A 16,752-nucleotide genomic window follows, 5' to 3' on the forward strand; every position below is an offset into this window, starting at 1 on the left:
CTTTCTAGCCAATTAAAGAATTGTCCCGTTTTTCTTAGCTTATTAAATAGGTTATTATTTTTATTAAAAAAAAATAAGAGTAGATATTGAATTTGTAGGTTTTTCCTTTTATGTTTCCAAAAGAATTAAGGGGTTAAGTTTTCTACTTTTGAGATATCCTTGCTTTGCTAGGATTAAACCCTACTGTACAGATTATGATGTTACTTCTAATGTCTTGTTTAGGGTTTTATCTGTATCCTACGGTGTGGTGCTGGCTTGCACAGCACATGGACTGAGACTGCAGTGCTATAGTTTCCGTCTTTGAGGTCTTGTCTGTTTTGTGTGAAGGTTATGCTAGTCTTAGAGAACGAATTGAGACTCTTTCCATGTTTCTCAATTTTCAGGAATAGTTTAAATGTTCTGTTCCATAAAGGATTTGCTAGGACACCCCCCCATCCGCGCTCCAACCTTTTCAGTTTACATTACATTTATTAGCCTGTTTTGGATTCTCTGCTTCATGAGTAAGTTCACAAATTGCTACTTGCCTAGGAAGTTATCCACAGCAGTTCAATAAAGACTTGGTCCTAAACTTGTGCTCGTGGAGAAACGTAGGAGAATGCAAGGTCCTCCTGGGCTGCCTGTTGTGGTCACACGTCAGAGAAGAGCACTTTCCTCACCACAGGGCGGTGTGCCTGTGGTCCAGCTGTCTCTGCGGAGTGTCTGCAGAGCTGCTGAGATGTCAGGGAACCCAGAAGCCTGCATTGCTAGTGAGATCTCAAAACCTTTTTCAAGGTAACTTAACTTTATTTTAAGATTTTATTTACTGATTTGAGAGAGGGAGAGAGAGAGAGAGAGAGGAGGAGGAGCAGGAAGCATCAACTGGTAGTAGTTCCTTCTCGGATGAGCCTTGACCAGGCAAGCCCAGGGTTTCAGTCCAGCGACCTCAGCATTCCAGGTTGAAGCCCTATCTGCTGCATTACTACAGGTCAGGCAGGGTGACTTAACTTTTTAAAATATTGTGCAGGCCCAACAAAATAGCCTGAGGCACTGTTGGAAGCTCTTTCTTAGATGTGAAAATAGTTAAATTATGCAGGTTTAGAAAAATCTCCTTGTGTGGTCTGTTCCCCACCACCACCATGTCTGTGCTGCTGTCTTACCCTGGTTCAGACTGGGACGAGTTTGCAGAACCAGCTTCCAGGTTTACTGATCATATCTGCCACTTCTGCTGCTGCTGGAGTGAGTGTGTGTGTGTGTGTGTGTGTGTGAGAGAGAGAGAGAGAGAGACAGACAGACAGACAGGAAGGGGGAGAGAAGGAGAGAGTTGAGAAGCATCAGCTTATATGCAGCTCTTTAGTTGTTCATTGATTGCTTCTCATATGTGTGTTAATGGGATGGGGGTGGGGGGCCACAGCTAAGCCAGTGACCTTGGGGTCATGTTGATGATTCCACACTCACGCTGAGGACCCTGCATTGAAGCTGGCAACCTCAGGGTTTCAAACCTGGAACCTCGATGTCCCAGGTTGACGCTCTATCCACTGCACCACCATCTGGTTAGGCTGGTCACCTCTGCTTCTTCATTTTTCCCGATAAGTTCTGCTTTTACCTTTAAGTCCTTCCTAACGTTATCGGTTGGTTTCTTGTTCTGATACTTTGGCTTCTTACACTGAACATGTCCTTGTCTTTTTTGTTTCTCAGATGCGTTTAACTCTGTGTGTTTTCTACTACAACGTGGACACAGCTTGTGGAACCTGATTAATGGGGCTGTCGTCGTCAACTACTTCAACATTGATTTTTTAAAAGTTTTTTTATTTTCCAGTTACAGTTGGCATACCTTGTTGTATTAGTTTCAGGTGTACACCCCAGTGACTAGACATCACATAACCAAGTGATCATCCCGATACATTCTGTGCCTCTGACACCATGCATAGTGATTGCAGCATTGCCGGCTGCGTTTCCCCTGCTGCACCTCACAGCCATGACTGTTCCCTGGACCGATCTGTCTCTCTGACTCCCTTGCCTTTCCCCATCCACCCAGGGCCCCTCCCATCTAGCCACTGTCAGTGTCCTCTGTCCCTGTGAGTCTGTTTCTGTTCTGCTTCTTCATTTATTTTGCTCTTTTTTAGATTAAGTTGTTGACAGATATGTATTTATTGCCATTTTATTGTTCATATTTTTATCTTTTTTTTTCTTCTTCAAGCAAACCCTTTAACATTTCATATGATACTGGTCTGGTGGTGATGAACTCCTTTAGCTTTTTCTTGTCTGGAAATCTCTTTTTCTGTTCTTTGATTCTAAATGATAGGTTTGCTGGGTAGAGTCATCTTGGTTGTAGTTCCTTGCTTTTCATCACTTTGAATATTTCTCACCACTTTCTTCTGGCCTGCAAAGTTTCGGCTGAGAAATCAGCTGACAGTCTTATGGGAGCCTCCTTGTAAGTAACTAAGTGCTTTTCTCTTCCTGCTTTTAAGAGTCTCTCTCTGTTTAACTTATTACATTTTAATTACGTGTCTTGGTGTGGGCCTCTTTGGGTCCCTCTTGTTTGGGACTCTGCACTTCCTGGACCTGTGTGTCTATTTTCTTCACCAGGTTAGGGAAGTTCTCTGTCATTTTTTTCAATAAGTTATCCATTCCTTGCTCTCTCTCTCCTTTTTTCAGCACCCATGATGTGAATGTTGGTCCGCTTGAAGGCGTCTCAGAGTCGCTTACACTATCCTCATATTTTTTGGATTCTCTTTCTTTTTGCTGTTCTGATTGTGTATTTTTTGGTTCCTTATCTTTCTAATCACTGATTTGATTCTAGGCATTATCCGCTCTACTGTTCATTCCCTGTAAATTATTCTCCATTTCAGTTAGTGTAGCCTTTATTTCTGACTGGTTTTTTTTATGGTTCCTATGTTCTTATTCGTGCTGTTGAGACCCTCGCCAAGTTCCTTGAGCACCCTTGTAACCAGTGTTTTGAACTCTGCATCTACTAGATTGCTTGTCCCCATTCTGTTTAGTTCCTTTTCCTGAGTTTTATTCTGTTCTTCTATTTGTTTCTTTGTCTGCATTTTGGCTGCTTCCCTGTGGTTGTTGCTGTGTATTAGGCGGAGCAGCTGCATCACCTGGACTTGATAGAGTGGCCTGTGCAGTAGGTCCTGCAGGGTCCAGTGGCACAGCCCCCAGTCACCCAGGCTGGGCACTCAAGGTGTGCCTGCTGTGTGCACCCTCCTCTTGTAGCTGAGCCTTGATTGCTGTTGATGTCACTCGAGAGATGACCCCAGGACAGTCTGACTACAGTGGACGAGCTGCGGTGGAGGAGTCAGCCTTGTCTCATGTGGCTTCTTCCTCAAACCCTTAATTGTAGGACTTCCATTCGGCTCAATTTCAGGCTGTCTGAACAATGGTTGTTCTTTAGTTTAGTTGTAATTTTGATGTGGTTGTGGGAGGATTCAGGTATGGCATTTACCTACACTGCCATCTTGACCGAAGTCAACATTGATTTTTTTTTCCCTCTGATAGTTTAAACTATAGGTATTTAAAATTATTTTCAAGTGCATGAATTTTATTTTATGGAATTACTGTTTACTGGTAGTTTTTTCTTACCTGTCGGAGTGAATATATTTAAGAAGATACATGTTCCATTTATATCTTTTTAGTGGTTACTCTTAAGTTTTTAATAATTACAAGATTTCATTTACATAAACAAGATTTAATCATTTCATAGCCCCCCCCTCCTAAGACAGGGTCTTGAGTTCATTCTTAATTTCCCATTAGCTTGCTTATTTAAATTATAGTAAAACAGCCTGCCCTGTGGTGGCAAAAGGAACAGAACACAAGAAAACAAAATTGCCCTGAACTGCTAAGGTCGCTGGCTCGGGACCTGGGCTCCGCCCAGTCAGGCACATACGACTGCTTCTCACTCCCTCTCTCTCCTTCACTCTCTCTAAAATCAATAAAAAAAATTTTTAATTGTGGGAAAATATACATTGCCTAAAATTTATCATTTTATTCATTTCTGAGTACCACATTCTTAGAAAGAAATGCACAGTTCAGTGGCATCAGGCGTATTCACATTGTTGTGAACATTTTGCCATCATCTGCAGGACTTTGTCCGTCTTCCCAAACAGAAACTCTGTTCCCATTGAACAGCCACAGCCCCCTCCCAGCTCCTGGCCACCCTCTGCGTCCTGTCTCTGATGGGCTCCTCTGGGCTCCCACAGTGCATCGTGCAGCATTGCCCCCGTGTCTGCCTCGTCTCAGCCACAGCCCTTGGGGCCAGCACCCCGTCAGCCTGCGGGCTTGGGGTGGTCCGCTTGCTCTGAGCCCCTCACGTGCGGTGCCATCTCTGTTTTCTGTGTCTTGTGCACACAGGGCACGTGTGAGCGTTCGTGAACGACCATGTCCACTGACTGTTGGTAATGCTGCTCCTACCCCTCATCTCTGTCCTCTGCCCTCGCGTGGGCGGTGGTGTGAGTCAGCCAGCAGGCGGCTGCCGTGGGAACGGTGACAGGGCGTCTGTTGTGCTGCGCCGGCCCTTGTCCGCGGTGACGCTTCCCACTGAGAGCAGCTCGGAGCTCCTGCTGGCACTGAGCCCCTTGCTTTGCTCCTTCCTCTGTCAGATGACGATGAAGACCAAGCAGCGTGCGCTGACAGAAGACTGGGAGCTCTTCAAGCAGCGGCGGTTCCTGGAGGAGCAGGTGAGGCTGCCGTGAGCCCTGCAGTACCCTCCCCAGCAGTGGTGCCACGCCTTGTCCAGTGTGCACGCGCCCGCTGGCAGTGAGGCTGCCATGAGCCCTGCAGTGCCCTCCCCGGCAGTGGGGCTGCCGTGAGCCCTGCAGTGCCCTCCCCAGCAGTGGTGCCACGCCTTGTCCAGTGTGCACGCGCCCGCTGGCAGTGAGGCTGCCGTGAGCCCTGCAGTGCCCTCCCTGGCAGTGGTGCCACGCCTTGTCCAGTGTGCACGCGCCCGCTGACAGTGAGGCTGCCGTGAGCCCTGCAGTGCCCTCCCAGGCAGTGGGGCTGCCGTGAGCCCTGCAGTGCCCTCCCCGGTGGTGGTGCCACACCTTGTCCAGTGTGCACGCGCCCGCTGGCAGTGAGGCTGCCGTGAGCCCTGCAGTGCCCTCCCCGGTGGTGGTGCCACACCTTGTCCAGTGTGCACGCGCCCGCTGGCAGTGAGGCTGCCGTGAGCCCTGCAGTGCCCTCCCAGGCAGTGGTGCCACGCCTTGTCCAGTGTGCACGTGCCCGCTGGCAGTGAGGCTGCCGTGAGCCCTGCAGTGCCCTCCCCGGTGGTGGTGCCACACCTTGTCCAGTGTGCACGTGCCCTCTGGCAGTGAGGCTGCCGTGAGCCCTGCAGTGCCCTCCCAGGCGGTGGTGCCACGCCTTGTCCAGTGTGCACGCGCCCACTGGCAGTGAGGCTGCCGTGAGCCCTGCAGTGCCCTCCCAGGCAGTGGTGCCACGCCTTGTCCAGTGTGCACGTGCCCGCTGGCAGTGGGGCTGCCAAGGCACTGACCTCCCTGTGCGCCGGGGCCCTGCCTCCCTCCCGCGAGCTGGTCTCTTCGCCAGCCGCTCCACTGCACTGCGGGGCCTCCCTGTGCTGGGCTGGGATGCTCAGCTTCCTGGACCCTCACCCACATGCCAGCTGCTTTCTTAGTCTCCCTGCCTTCGACCCTGTGCTTGCATCCGCATTCTCACTCCTGTGGTCTCCCCTGGGCACCACGGCGAGACAGGAAGCACCGTGTCCAGCTCATCACTTGACCCCCAAACCTGTCTGCATGGCTCTTGTCCTGTCAGGTGACCCTTCCAGTCACTGCCATTCCATTGCCAGGCTGCTGACTGCACCTTTCTGCAGGCCAGGTGCTTGCTCCTCAGAAGTTTATGTGCCACTTTCTTTTTTCTTTTTTTTCTTCTTTTTTTTACAGAGACAGAGAGAGAGTCAGAGAGAGTGATAGGGACAGGGACAGACAGGAACCGAGAGAGATGAGAAGCATCAATCATCAGTTTTTCGTTGAGACACCTTAGTTATTCATTGATTGCTCTCTCATATGTGCCTTGACCGTGGGCCTTCAGCAGACTGAGTAACCCCTTGCTCGAGCCAGCGACCTTGGGTCCCAGCTGGTGAGCTTGGCTCAAACCAGATGAGCCTGCGCTCAAGCTGGCGACCTCGGGGTCTCAAACCTGGGTCCTCTGCATCCCAGTCCGACAGTCTATCCACTGCACCACCGCCTGGTCAGGCTAGATGCCACTTTCTAGGTAGCTCCCAGACCCACTCTTTGTCTGGGACAGCCTTGGTTCCTGCCACTGGTGTCCTCCAGCCGGCCTTCCTCGTGGCTGCATTCCTTCCCATCTGCCCCTGTCATCTGCGTGCTGACCACCCAGGCGCCTCTGTTGTGCTTCATGAATGCCTGTGAACTGTGGGCACTGTGTGCACCCTTGCTGCCCCGCCAGGCTGCAAGCTTAGGCACGGTGCCTGCCTCCTGAGACTCCCTCTTGTTCAGCAGGCCCTTGAGAGGTGTTGAGGGGATGCCCAGCTCTGTGCTCACTCCCTGGCCTGGGTACCCTCCTGCCTCAAGCAGACTTCCTACACCACCTCTTTCTGGGTGTTGCTCAGACCTGGTGCTTCTGTGCTGCCATCAGCTCTCTGCGACCTGCTCCCTTTGACACCGTGGTTCCCCTACCTTGGGTGTCTTGCCTCCTTCTCTTCCAGAACCTTAGATTCTTGGGGCAGTGATTCATCTCTGTGCTGCTGCAGGTACCTAGCAAGTACTGGTGCCCGGGAGGGTCAGGGGCTGCTGGTCACTGGCCTGTGTGCACTTTCAGTCTGCCAGCCTCTCTCCTGGCCCTGGCCCAGTTCAGGGAGCGGTGGCCCTTGGTGTCTAAAGGGGCACGCCACGTGTTGCCATAATGACTGAAGACCACAGAGCTCATACGGGAGGCATGTCCTGGGGAGTAACCTGTTTTGTAACCTCCTCTAGCTAACCAGTAAGAAGGCGGTCACTGGAGAGAACAACTTTACCGACGCCATGAGGCATGTGCTGTCGTCACGGCTTAGTGTGCCCGACTGCCCCAACTGCCACTACCGGAGAAGGTGAGGCGGTGCTGTGGGCCTGCCAAGCACACGGCCTGACCACCCCCGGCTGTCTCGGTAACTGTCCCCCGTCCCAACCAGGTGTGCTTGCGATGACTGCAGCCTCTCACACATTCTCACATGTGGCATCGTGGATCCCTCCGTCCCCGGCGACACCCACGTCCACCAGCTGCCACTCCAGGTGGGCTCTGCTCCTGACTGCGTCTCTGAGATGCGCCCGCCCAGCGTGTCGTCTGCAAGCTCGGGGTCAGGCTCTAGCTCTCCAATCACCATCCAGCAGCGGCCCAGACTCATTCTCACCGACAGCGGCTCTGCACCAGCTTTGTGAGTTGTGACTTCGTTACAAGGTTTCCGAGATTTAAGCAGTGCAGCGGGGAGAGAGAGACAGCAGTGTCTGCAGGAGTGCTGGTGGCAGGGTGCTTCCCAGACAAGGACCCTCCCTTTTTTAAACAATCTTTAAAACACGAGATCAGTCAACCCAAACTTTGACTCTTTCATTACCTGAAAATAAATGGAGAATTAGTGAGTACCGGTCAAGAATAACCATGCTGGTGTGCAGGGAGGCCTCACCTCTCCCGTCTTGCGTGCCTTGCACAGCCCGCGCACTGTCAGGGCCGAGTCCTGCCTCTGTGTGTCTCGCTCAGGGCTGGGGATCGTGGTTGCCAGATTTCAAAATACTTGGTTTTCTGTGTCCCACATTGCCTGGAGTATATTTGTGAACCTCCAGTTTGTCACCTGTGAATTGTGGTGATGCTGACTGAGGCGACGTGTGTCACCTCAGGAGCCCTGAGCTGCCCTCGCCTTCAGGTGCTAATTGTGCTTCGTTGGTGAGCTCCAGATTATAGAGCCGTGTTGTGGGTGGAATCTTGTTTTCCTAAAAATGAAAAGGACGCCCCATTTTGGCAGTTCAGGACACTCTTTCCTAAAGCTAGACTATTACCTCCTTCTGGAGGTCTTGTGGCTGACGCTGCGGGCAGACCCCAGGCACGCTGACATTGACCGTGGCATCTGGTTGAGGCCCCGCCTTGTGCCGTTTGCACTGAAGGTCACTGTGCCAGGTCTTGTCATGCACCAGAAAATCACGTTTTAAAGGTGGATCACATAATTGATAGCCTTGAAGTCTCCTTACATTTTTTTAGTAAGCGTTCCATTTGCCCATTGCTTAGGATTCTCGCTAAAGCTGGTATTTAACATCTCACCGACATGGCCAGCGCGGGCCTGTAAAAACTTTTAGTATTTTGTCAGTAAATGCCTTTAAAGTTTTGTTCATTTGGCTACATCTGAAGTTCTGGTGGCTGTAGAAACAAACACTGAAGACCGGATGTGGTTCCCTGTACACCTTTAACATGAACCGAACATAGGTTTTCCTGCTGGCAGCAGTGTAGCGAGCCCGTGTGCAGCAGCACCTCATGTCAGACAGTGTCTCATCCCTCAGTCGGGTTACGTCGTTGTGGTTTCCTTCACACGTTTTCCTTTTGGAACTGTTTTTCTCGTTCCTCCGTCCTGCACAGACGGAACCTTTGCTCAGGTTACTAAGCGACGTCAGGAAGTGTGAGTGGTGCGTGGGGCCGCACTCCATGCAGAGAACAGTGTCTGTGCCCTGTGAGTGCTAATGGTGACCATCTCTGCTCGTCTCAGCTGCAGTGACGATGAAGATGTGGCCCCGCTGTCGGCGAAGTTTGCCGATATTTATCCGTTGAATAACTACAACGACACCGAGGTGGTGGCCAACATGAACGGGGTCCACAGCGAACTGAATGGTGGCGGGGAGAACATGGCCCTGAAAGACGAGGTATGGCACGGAATCTTCCCCGTGACAGTGAGGGCACAGGGCGGCGGTCAGGTAGTCAGTGTGTTAACTGTCCTGCTTGCTTTTTAAGTCCCCTCAGGTGAGCAGTACCAGTGGCAGCTCTTCAGAAGCTGATGACGAGGAGGCCGATGGCGGGAGTGGCGGGGAGCCGCCCGGAGCCCCAGAGGAAGCAGTGGCTCTAGGAAACGGGAGTCCCAGCAAGGAGGACAGTAAAGTGGACAGTCCTCCCCCATCCTACCCCACTCAGCAGGTGTGATTTCATGGCTTCGGAATTTTGGTTTTGCCAAGGGTCTCTTTCTCTGTGTGTTTCCTTTGAGCTTGAGCATTATTAAAAAGAAAATCAAGTCATTTAAAATAACTTCTGAGGATTAGCACTGGACAGAATCAAGGCACACTCACAAAATAAACACCCGTGACTCAGCTCCCACATCAGTCTTTTCTTCCTGCACGAATCTGCCATTGGTGGTCTTGGTTCTGCAGCACACCAGGAAGCTGCAGACATTTACGTGGCGTGGAGCTTTTGTCTGTATAGAAGCAAGGGGTGAGTTATTTTTTTAATAAAATAGTAGAATGGTAGAATTTCAGCAAAGGTTGTTTTTTTTACCTGGCAGATATCTGTTTTTCTGTTGCCCATAGGTAAGGGTGTCTTATCACATTGTTATTTTTTTCTTAGACACTCAAGAGTTTTATAATCAATGTTCAAGCACTTTTTAAATGAAAGGAAAGACAAAAGAAAGTGGCTAAGTAATTCATTTCAGTAGTCAGTGTCAGCCTGGTTCAGACCGTGAAGGTGCAGTGAGGAGTCTTGTTCCCACCTGCTTCCCCACTGACCCTGCCTGGCTCCTCCTGCCCCAGGCCCAGGAGGTCTCCAGGCTCACTCACTAACTGTGTCCTTCCAGTGCTTGTCCTGAGACACAGACGTGCGCTCCTCCCGCTGCTGTGAAGACTAACCCGCACACTGGGTTCTGTCTGGGCTCCACAGTGTCTCCTGGCTGGCTGGCTGCAGCCTGCATGGCCTTGCTCTCTGCACTGGTCTTCCTGTTGGCTGTGTGGATGCAGCACAGTTGTGTCTTGTGTGTCCTTAGTCCCGTGCTGACGACACTGTTTGCTTTCCTTTCTCCCATTGTGGACTGTTCCCGAGCAGCCCTGAACGTCTAGCCCTTCGTGTATAAGCAGAGGTGGGAGCTTTTCTGGTCCAGGGGGCTGTGGCCTCCCCACCCCCCCAGAAGAGGATAACGTCACTGTGCTAGATTTTGCCAGTCTGATAGATAGGAATTGAAAACCCCTTGAGGTTTCCATCTTTATTTCATTTATTGTGGACATAAATAATGGGTTGAGCATCCTTTTATGTTTATTCATCTGCTTTATTACTGAGTTATGAGAGTTGTTTATATATTGGAGCAAGTCCTTGGTCAAGTGTGTGATTTGCTGATATTTTCTCTTTGTGACATGTCTTAGTTATTTTTATGGTGTGTTTTTTTTTTTGTTTGGGTTTTTTTTTTTTTGTTTTTGTGACAGAGACAGATAGGGACAGACAGGCAGGGGAGAGATGAGAAGCAGTAATTCTTTGTTGTGGCTCTTTAGGCTCCTTACTTGTTCATTGATTGCTTTCTCATGTGCCTTGACCAGGGAGCTACAGCAGACCGAGCGACCCCTTGCTCAAGCCAGCAACCTTGGGCTCAAGCTGGCGAACTTGTGGTCTTGAACCTGGGTCCTCCACATCCCAGTCCAATGCTCTATCCACTGCGCCACTGCCTGGTCAGGCTACGGTGTTGTTGTTTTTTTCTACGGTGTTTTTTGTAAAGCAAAAGTTCTTCATTTTGATGCATTCCAGTTTTCTCAGGTTTTTTCTTTTGAAACATGCTTCTGTTGTCACATCCCAGGCAACTGCTTCATAGAGAACTATTGTCCTGGAAGGTTTATTGTTGCAGCTCTAACGTAGTTAGCACTGTGCTTCATTTAATTCGGTTTTTGCCTATGGTGTGAGGTTGGGCTACATTCACTTTCCGGCCCGTGCGGGTGTCAGTTTGCCCTGGCTCCATCTGGGGAATCAGCGACTGAACGTCAGGTTTACTATTTGTGCTCTGTGTTCTGACACTCAGCACACTTGACTGTCGCTTTACAGGAAGTTTGGACATTGGAGAGGGTCTGTCCTCCAGCTTGGCAGGCCATTTTCAAAGTTGTGTAGGATGTTCAAAATCCCTTGCAGCCTGACCAGGGGGTGGTGCAGTGGATAGAGCGTCGGACTGGGATGCCGAGGACCCAGGTTCCAGACCCCGAGGCGACCAGCTTGAGCGCAGGCTCATCTGGTTTGAGCAAAAGCTCGCCAGCTTGGACCCAAGGTCACTGGCTCTAGCAAGGGGTTACTCAGTCTGCTAAAGGCCCGCGGTCAAGGCATATATGAGAAAGCAGTCAATGGACAACTAAGGTGTCGCAATACGCAACGAAAAACTAATGATTGATGCTTCTCATCTCTCTCCGTTCCTGTCTGTCTGTCCTTGTCTATCCCTCTCTCTGACTCTCTCTCTGTCTCTGTAAAAAAAAAAAAAAAAAAATCCCTTGCAGCCTGACCAGGCAGTGGACCCAGGTTCAAAACGCCGAGGTCACTAGCTTGAGCGTGTGAGGTCTCTGCTTGAACCCAAGGTCACTGGCTTGAGCATAGGGTCCCTCGCTCTGCTATAGCCCCCCGGTCAATGCACATATGAGAAAGCAATCAATGAACAACCAAGGTGCCGCAACGAAGAATTAATGCTTCTCAACTCTCTCCCTGTCTGTCTGTCCCTATCTGTCCCTCTCTCTGTCTCTCTCTTTGTCTCTGTCACACACAAAAAAATCCTTTGCATTTCCATTTAAGTTTTAGAATCAACTTGTTAACTTCTACAAAAAATGTTGCTTGGATTTTTTGTAGAGATTGCACTGAATTCTTGAATATCCTTGAGTCCTTTGATAGAATTCACCAGCAGCATCCTCTAGGTCTAGTCTTCTATCTGTGCGATGAGATAGGTCAGTGTGGGGAAAACAGTCTTCACAGCACGAAGTTGAATCTGTCAGTATGAACATGCTAATCTTCCCACTGAAGTCGTCTTTTTTTTAAATTGCTGTGTATACAGCTTCTGTGAGGTTATTTTCCTTAAGATTTTTTATTTATTGATTTTAGAGAGGGAGGAGGAACAGGCAGGTCCACCCGTAGTTGGTTCTTGTATGTGTCTTGACCGCGATGCCCAGGGTTTTGAACCAGCGACCTCAAAGTTCCAGGTCTGTGCCTTATCCACTGCGCCACCAGAGGCCACACTCAAGTCATCTTTAATTTCTCTCTGATTTAAACAATTTTCTAGTCATAGGTCTTGAACATGTTTTTTAAAACTTATTCTTAAGTTTGTATTTATTTGATTCTATAGTTAATGGTATTTTCTAATTTCAGTTTTCAATTGATTGTTGTTACTCTATAGAAATACAGTTGGTTTTTACAGATTGACCTATTTTTTTTTTTTAACAGAGACAGAGAGAGAGTCAGAGAGAGGGATAGACAGGGACAGACAGGAACAGAGAGATGAGAAGCATCAATCATTAGTTTTTCGTTGCGCTTTGCGACACCTTAGTTGTTCATTGATTGCTTTCTCATATGTGCCTTGACCGCGGGCCTTCAGCAGACCGAGTAACCCCTTGCTAGAGCCAGTGACCTTGGGTCCAAGCTGGTGAGCTTTGCTCAAACCAGATGAGCCCGCGCTCAAGCTGGCAACCTTGGGGTCTCGAACCTGGGTCCTTGGCATCCCAGTCCGATGCTCTATCCACTGCGCCACCACCTGGTCAGGCTGACCTTCTATTCTTCAGTTTTGCCAAACCCGTTGACTCTTTCAGTTGGGTCTTGCTTTCTGTCCTGTCTCTCTGTTTTACCTTCATCTTTGGAACTCTTTGCTTCCATTTACTGTAATTATTGGTGATGTTTACACCTGCCTTGTGCTATTTCTTTCTGTCTTGTGATTTTTTTTCCTGTTTTCCCTTTACTTCCTTTTCTTGTATTAAACAAATTTCATGTACCATTTTAATTCTGCTGATTCTTTGTGTTTTTCAGTTTGTTCAGGGGTCTCGGGGTTGGGTGTGAACAGGGCCACAGGCCAGAGGCCAGGCTTCTGCTGTGCTTACCTTAAGTTCCAGCAGGTTTGCATGTATCAGTGTTTCTCAGTTTGTTCCCTTTGGTTGATTTACAGAGCCTTGTGTTCTGTGTGACCTTTCCACCGTAGCGGAAGCCCCGTCCCCAGTGTGTGTGGAAGAATCTGTCACCATTCCTTAAGCAGTAGAGCCGGTAGGGTGTGTACTGCGGTCACTTTGCTGTTCTTGTCCAGCTCCCTCTCTTCGTTCTGCCATCTCGACCAGTCCCCTTGTCCCTGTTCAGACAGGCCCAGGATGCAGCCTGCTGGGCCGTGGGATGCGCACCCCTCCCTAGGGCCCTGCGGTCCTGGGCTCTCAGGAGGAGGGCCTGGCCGCCAGGGCAGTGAAGGTGAGTTGTGCACCATGGGCCGCTGTGTGACTACCTGCTCAGCCGACTGTGCCCGACTCCATTCCATTCGCACCCCCTTTGTCTCTGAGTGAACAGGTGCTTTTTCTCCTTCAGGCTGAGCCAGCGGCAGACGCCTGTGAGTGCCATGTGTGTAAGCAGGAAGCGTCTGGCCTGCCCCTGTCAGCGATGACGGCCGGAGCACTTCCTCCTGGCCACCAGTTCCTGAGCCCGGAGAAGCCCACACACCCCGCTCTGCACCTGTATCCCCACATCCACGGGCACATGCCCTTGCACACCGTCCCACACCTGCCTCGCCCTCTGATCCACCCCAGCTTGTATGCAGCGCCCCCCTTCACACACAGCAAGGTAAGTCTGGGCAGAAAGGCCTGGCAGCTCATAAGGGACCGTGCCCCTCTAGATAGGAAGGTCTGACAGTGTCTCCTTTGCAGAAAGCTCGTAAACTCGGAATTTTGAGCCTTTACAATTATAGAAACAATTATGAAAGTCTTGGCTTATTTCTTCAGAACTCACTAGAATCGAGAAGTCTTTCGACGACTGGCTATGCTCCCACTCCTTTAGTCAAGGTCTTTAGGGCCCAGTCTTAATGTGGTGGGCAGCACGAGGCCTTTAGCCCTAGCTGGACTCCACGGGTCTGAAGTGATTATACTCTGAGCACAAAAACTGAGGACCGCTAGAAATGCAGGGCTGGAGGGGAGCCCTGGTGAGACCAGCTGGAGTCCTGGTGCCCTCGGGCATTGGGAGGTGGCTGGGGCAGACGGGCCTCTGGTAACCAGGTGTGTTACCTGCTCAGGGCAGGAGTAGGGACCCAGAGAAAGAAAGTTGGTTTCTGTGTATTTTTCTTCTTCGAGGACCCCATGCTTATATTTGATGTCTGAGCCAGTAGTTTCCAACCTCCTGTTCATCAGACAGTGTGCGCATCAGGCCTGTGGTCTCCACGCAGCGTCAGGGCGGTCAGCTCCTGTTCACCAGACAGTGTGCGCATCGGGCCTGTGGTCTCCACGCAGCGTCAGGGCGGTCAGCTCCTGTTCACCAGACAGTGTGCGCATCGGGCCTGTGGTCTCCACGCAGCGTCAGGGCGGTCAGCTCCTGTTCACCAGACAGTGTGAGCATCGGGCCTGTGGTCTCCACGCAGCGTCAGGGCGGTCAGCTCCTGTTCACCAGACAGTGTGAGCATCGGGCCTGTGGTCTCCACGCAGCGTCAGGGCGGTCAGCTCCTGTTCACCAGACAGTGTGTGCATCGGGCCTGTGGTCTCCACGCAGCGTCAGGGCGGTCAGCTCTTTCATGGACTGGCGCCAAGTTTCTGGCTGACTGGTGGTTGAAAACCACTGTCTTAGACTCAGCAGGGAGATTTTAGGTTGAATTTTTTGTACCTTAGATAACTTTGCTTTTCTAACTCTTTTGAGCTTACCTTTATTAACTCTCTTAATCATACATTCAGATTTATATTTTGATCACTTATTCTGGTTTAAGGTTAGTTCTAATCAATCAAAAATAGAGTTTCTCCCAAACTCCTGATTTATTAATGTAAAACTGTGATTCTCACCTGGGATGGGAAGGGCAGGCACGGTGTGGAGGGGCTTTCAGACTGCGGGTACGTTTTCTTTCCCACAGGGCGGCCGGTGGCGGGGTAGGTGTAACCCAGGAGTGGGGCTTGCTCTCGGCATGCCGGGCAAGCGCACGGTCAGGGCTTAGCACTGCTGCTTTACTGAGCGAGTAATCTGTCGTGTTCTGTCATATAAGTACTTGGGAACTGTACCCTCGTTTATACTTAAGTTGTGTTTGATTAAATATTGTTCAATTTGAACATTTAATAATGACTCTTAAAGAGTGGTTTAAATAGCATTTTCAGGTATAGATAGCAGGTCCTCGGATAACGTCGTTTCGTTCACCATTGTTTCATTATCACAGTGATGAGATGCTGTAGGAACCTAACTGTTGTTTCTATCAATTAACTTGTAAAATTGGTTTGTTATACATCATTCTGCTCAAACTCACCAAACTTAGCGACGACATGAAGTAAGGCTTTGGTGTGTTCAAAACGAGGCTGCTTTACTGGTACTTAGGCTGCAGCCTTTCCCCTCGGGTGCATGTGTAAGGTTGGGGAGCTGTTCACCGTTCTTACCCGATTAGAGTTCTCTCTTCTATGCTCAGTCTTATCCTTTCTTGTGGCAGAGCTATTGTTAGTTTCTGAAAGATTTCAAGTCATGAAATTGGTTATTCTCAAAGGGTACTGGGATACTCTTGTTAAAACCTGACTTCTCTTGAACTTTTGGCCTTTTCTCAGGATGTTACAGGTTGTCTACGGAAGGATAAAGGAGAAGACATTTGGGGGAGTGTAAGCGGTGTCTAAGTGTCTAAGGTCTATTTATGTGGTTCCTGGTAGGCTTGAATCCAGCAGACAGATGTGGAAGACTCGCGAGTGGAGAGGCAGATTCAGAGGACAGGCTGCCAGGCTTTGCGTCAACCACTGTGCCGCTGGTGTCAGGACTGTTTACCCATGCCTTTAAAATAGATTCACTCAGTGCCTTTCTTTATTTGGAAAAATTAGATGCATTTGGCAAAATATTTTGTTTGTATCTGGTATAAAGATGTTTGTTTCTCTGGACAAGCTTGCCTTCTCATTTGCTCAGCCTTGCAGAGGAGTTTGCATTATTTGAGTTAGTTTGACTTGGTTGAAGCTGTGGATACGTTTGTGCTTGAATGCATGAGGTGTTCAGCGCCCTGTGGGAGTTGGCAGAAGTACCTCACAGAGACCAAACAGGCTATATTAGAATGGCGGACACTTGTTTTCAGTTCCACCAGCACAGGTCTGTTAGCAAGGCCAGGACTGGTCAGTGTGATGTGAATGTAGCTGGGAGGCACAGTGAGTACTGACCGTGGAGGGTCGTCATGGCCACGGAGGCTCTTCTGACCTGCTTCCCTTCTGCATGGCAGGGCCTCAGGGCTTCTGCTGTGGTGAGAGAGCAGCCGGTGCCTTTCGGACTTGATGTCATTGTCAGTTGTATTCATACTTTGGTTATTGTGGGTGAATGTTTAATACCTATAATGTTTGGGGTGAATAATACGAAAATTTTACTTTCTTGAAATTAGAAAAACTTGAAGACTGTCTGTATTCAGATGTCTTCATACCAATGACACATTTAATTATATTAATACAAATTAACTATATTATGTCAATTAATTATATCAACATATTAATGTATAAACTGGTGAGCCTGTGCTCAAGCCAGATGTGCCTGTGCTTAAGCCAGTGACCTTGGGCTTCAAGCCAATGACCTTTGGGCTCAAGCCAACAACAATGGGGTAAAGTCTATGATCCTATGCTCAGGCTGGTGACCCCACACTCAAGTCAGTGACCTCGGGGTTTTGAACCTGAGTCT

General features: G+C 49.6%; 1 protein-coding gene across 2 annotated transcripts in view; it reads left to right on the forward strand.

Moving 5' to 3' along the window:
- Positions 1-16,752, forward strand: part of FAM193A (family with sequence similarity 193 member A) — a 133,471-nt gene that overhangs the window by 91,990 nt on the left and 24,729 nt on the right. For both annotated transcript variants that reach the window (XM_066385658.1, XM_066385659.1), the window contains exons 8-13: positions 4,581-4,658; positions 6,930-7,042; positions 7,124-7,366; positions 8,681-8,834; positions 8,923-9,102; positions 13,465-13,716. In XM_066385658.1, coding sequence (XP_066241755.1) covers positions 4,581-4,658; positions 6,930-7,042; positions 7,124-7,366; positions 8,681-8,834; positions 8,923-9,102; positions 13,465-13,716 — 1,020 coding nt within the window. The remainder of the gene's footprint in view (positions 1-4,580; positions 4,659-6,929; positions 7,043-7,123; positions 7,367-8,680; positions 8,835-8,922; positions 9,103-13,464; positions 13,717-16,752) is intronic.

The sequence above is a fragment of the Saccopteryx leptura genome, chromosome 5, assembly GCF_036850995.1.
Source record: "Saccopteryx leptura isolate mSacLep1 chromosome 5, mSacLep1_pri_phased_curated, whole genome shotgun sequence".
Classification (NCBI taxonomy): Eukaryota; Metazoa; Chordata; class Mammalia; order Chiroptera; family Emballonuridae; genus Saccopteryx; species Saccopteryx leptura.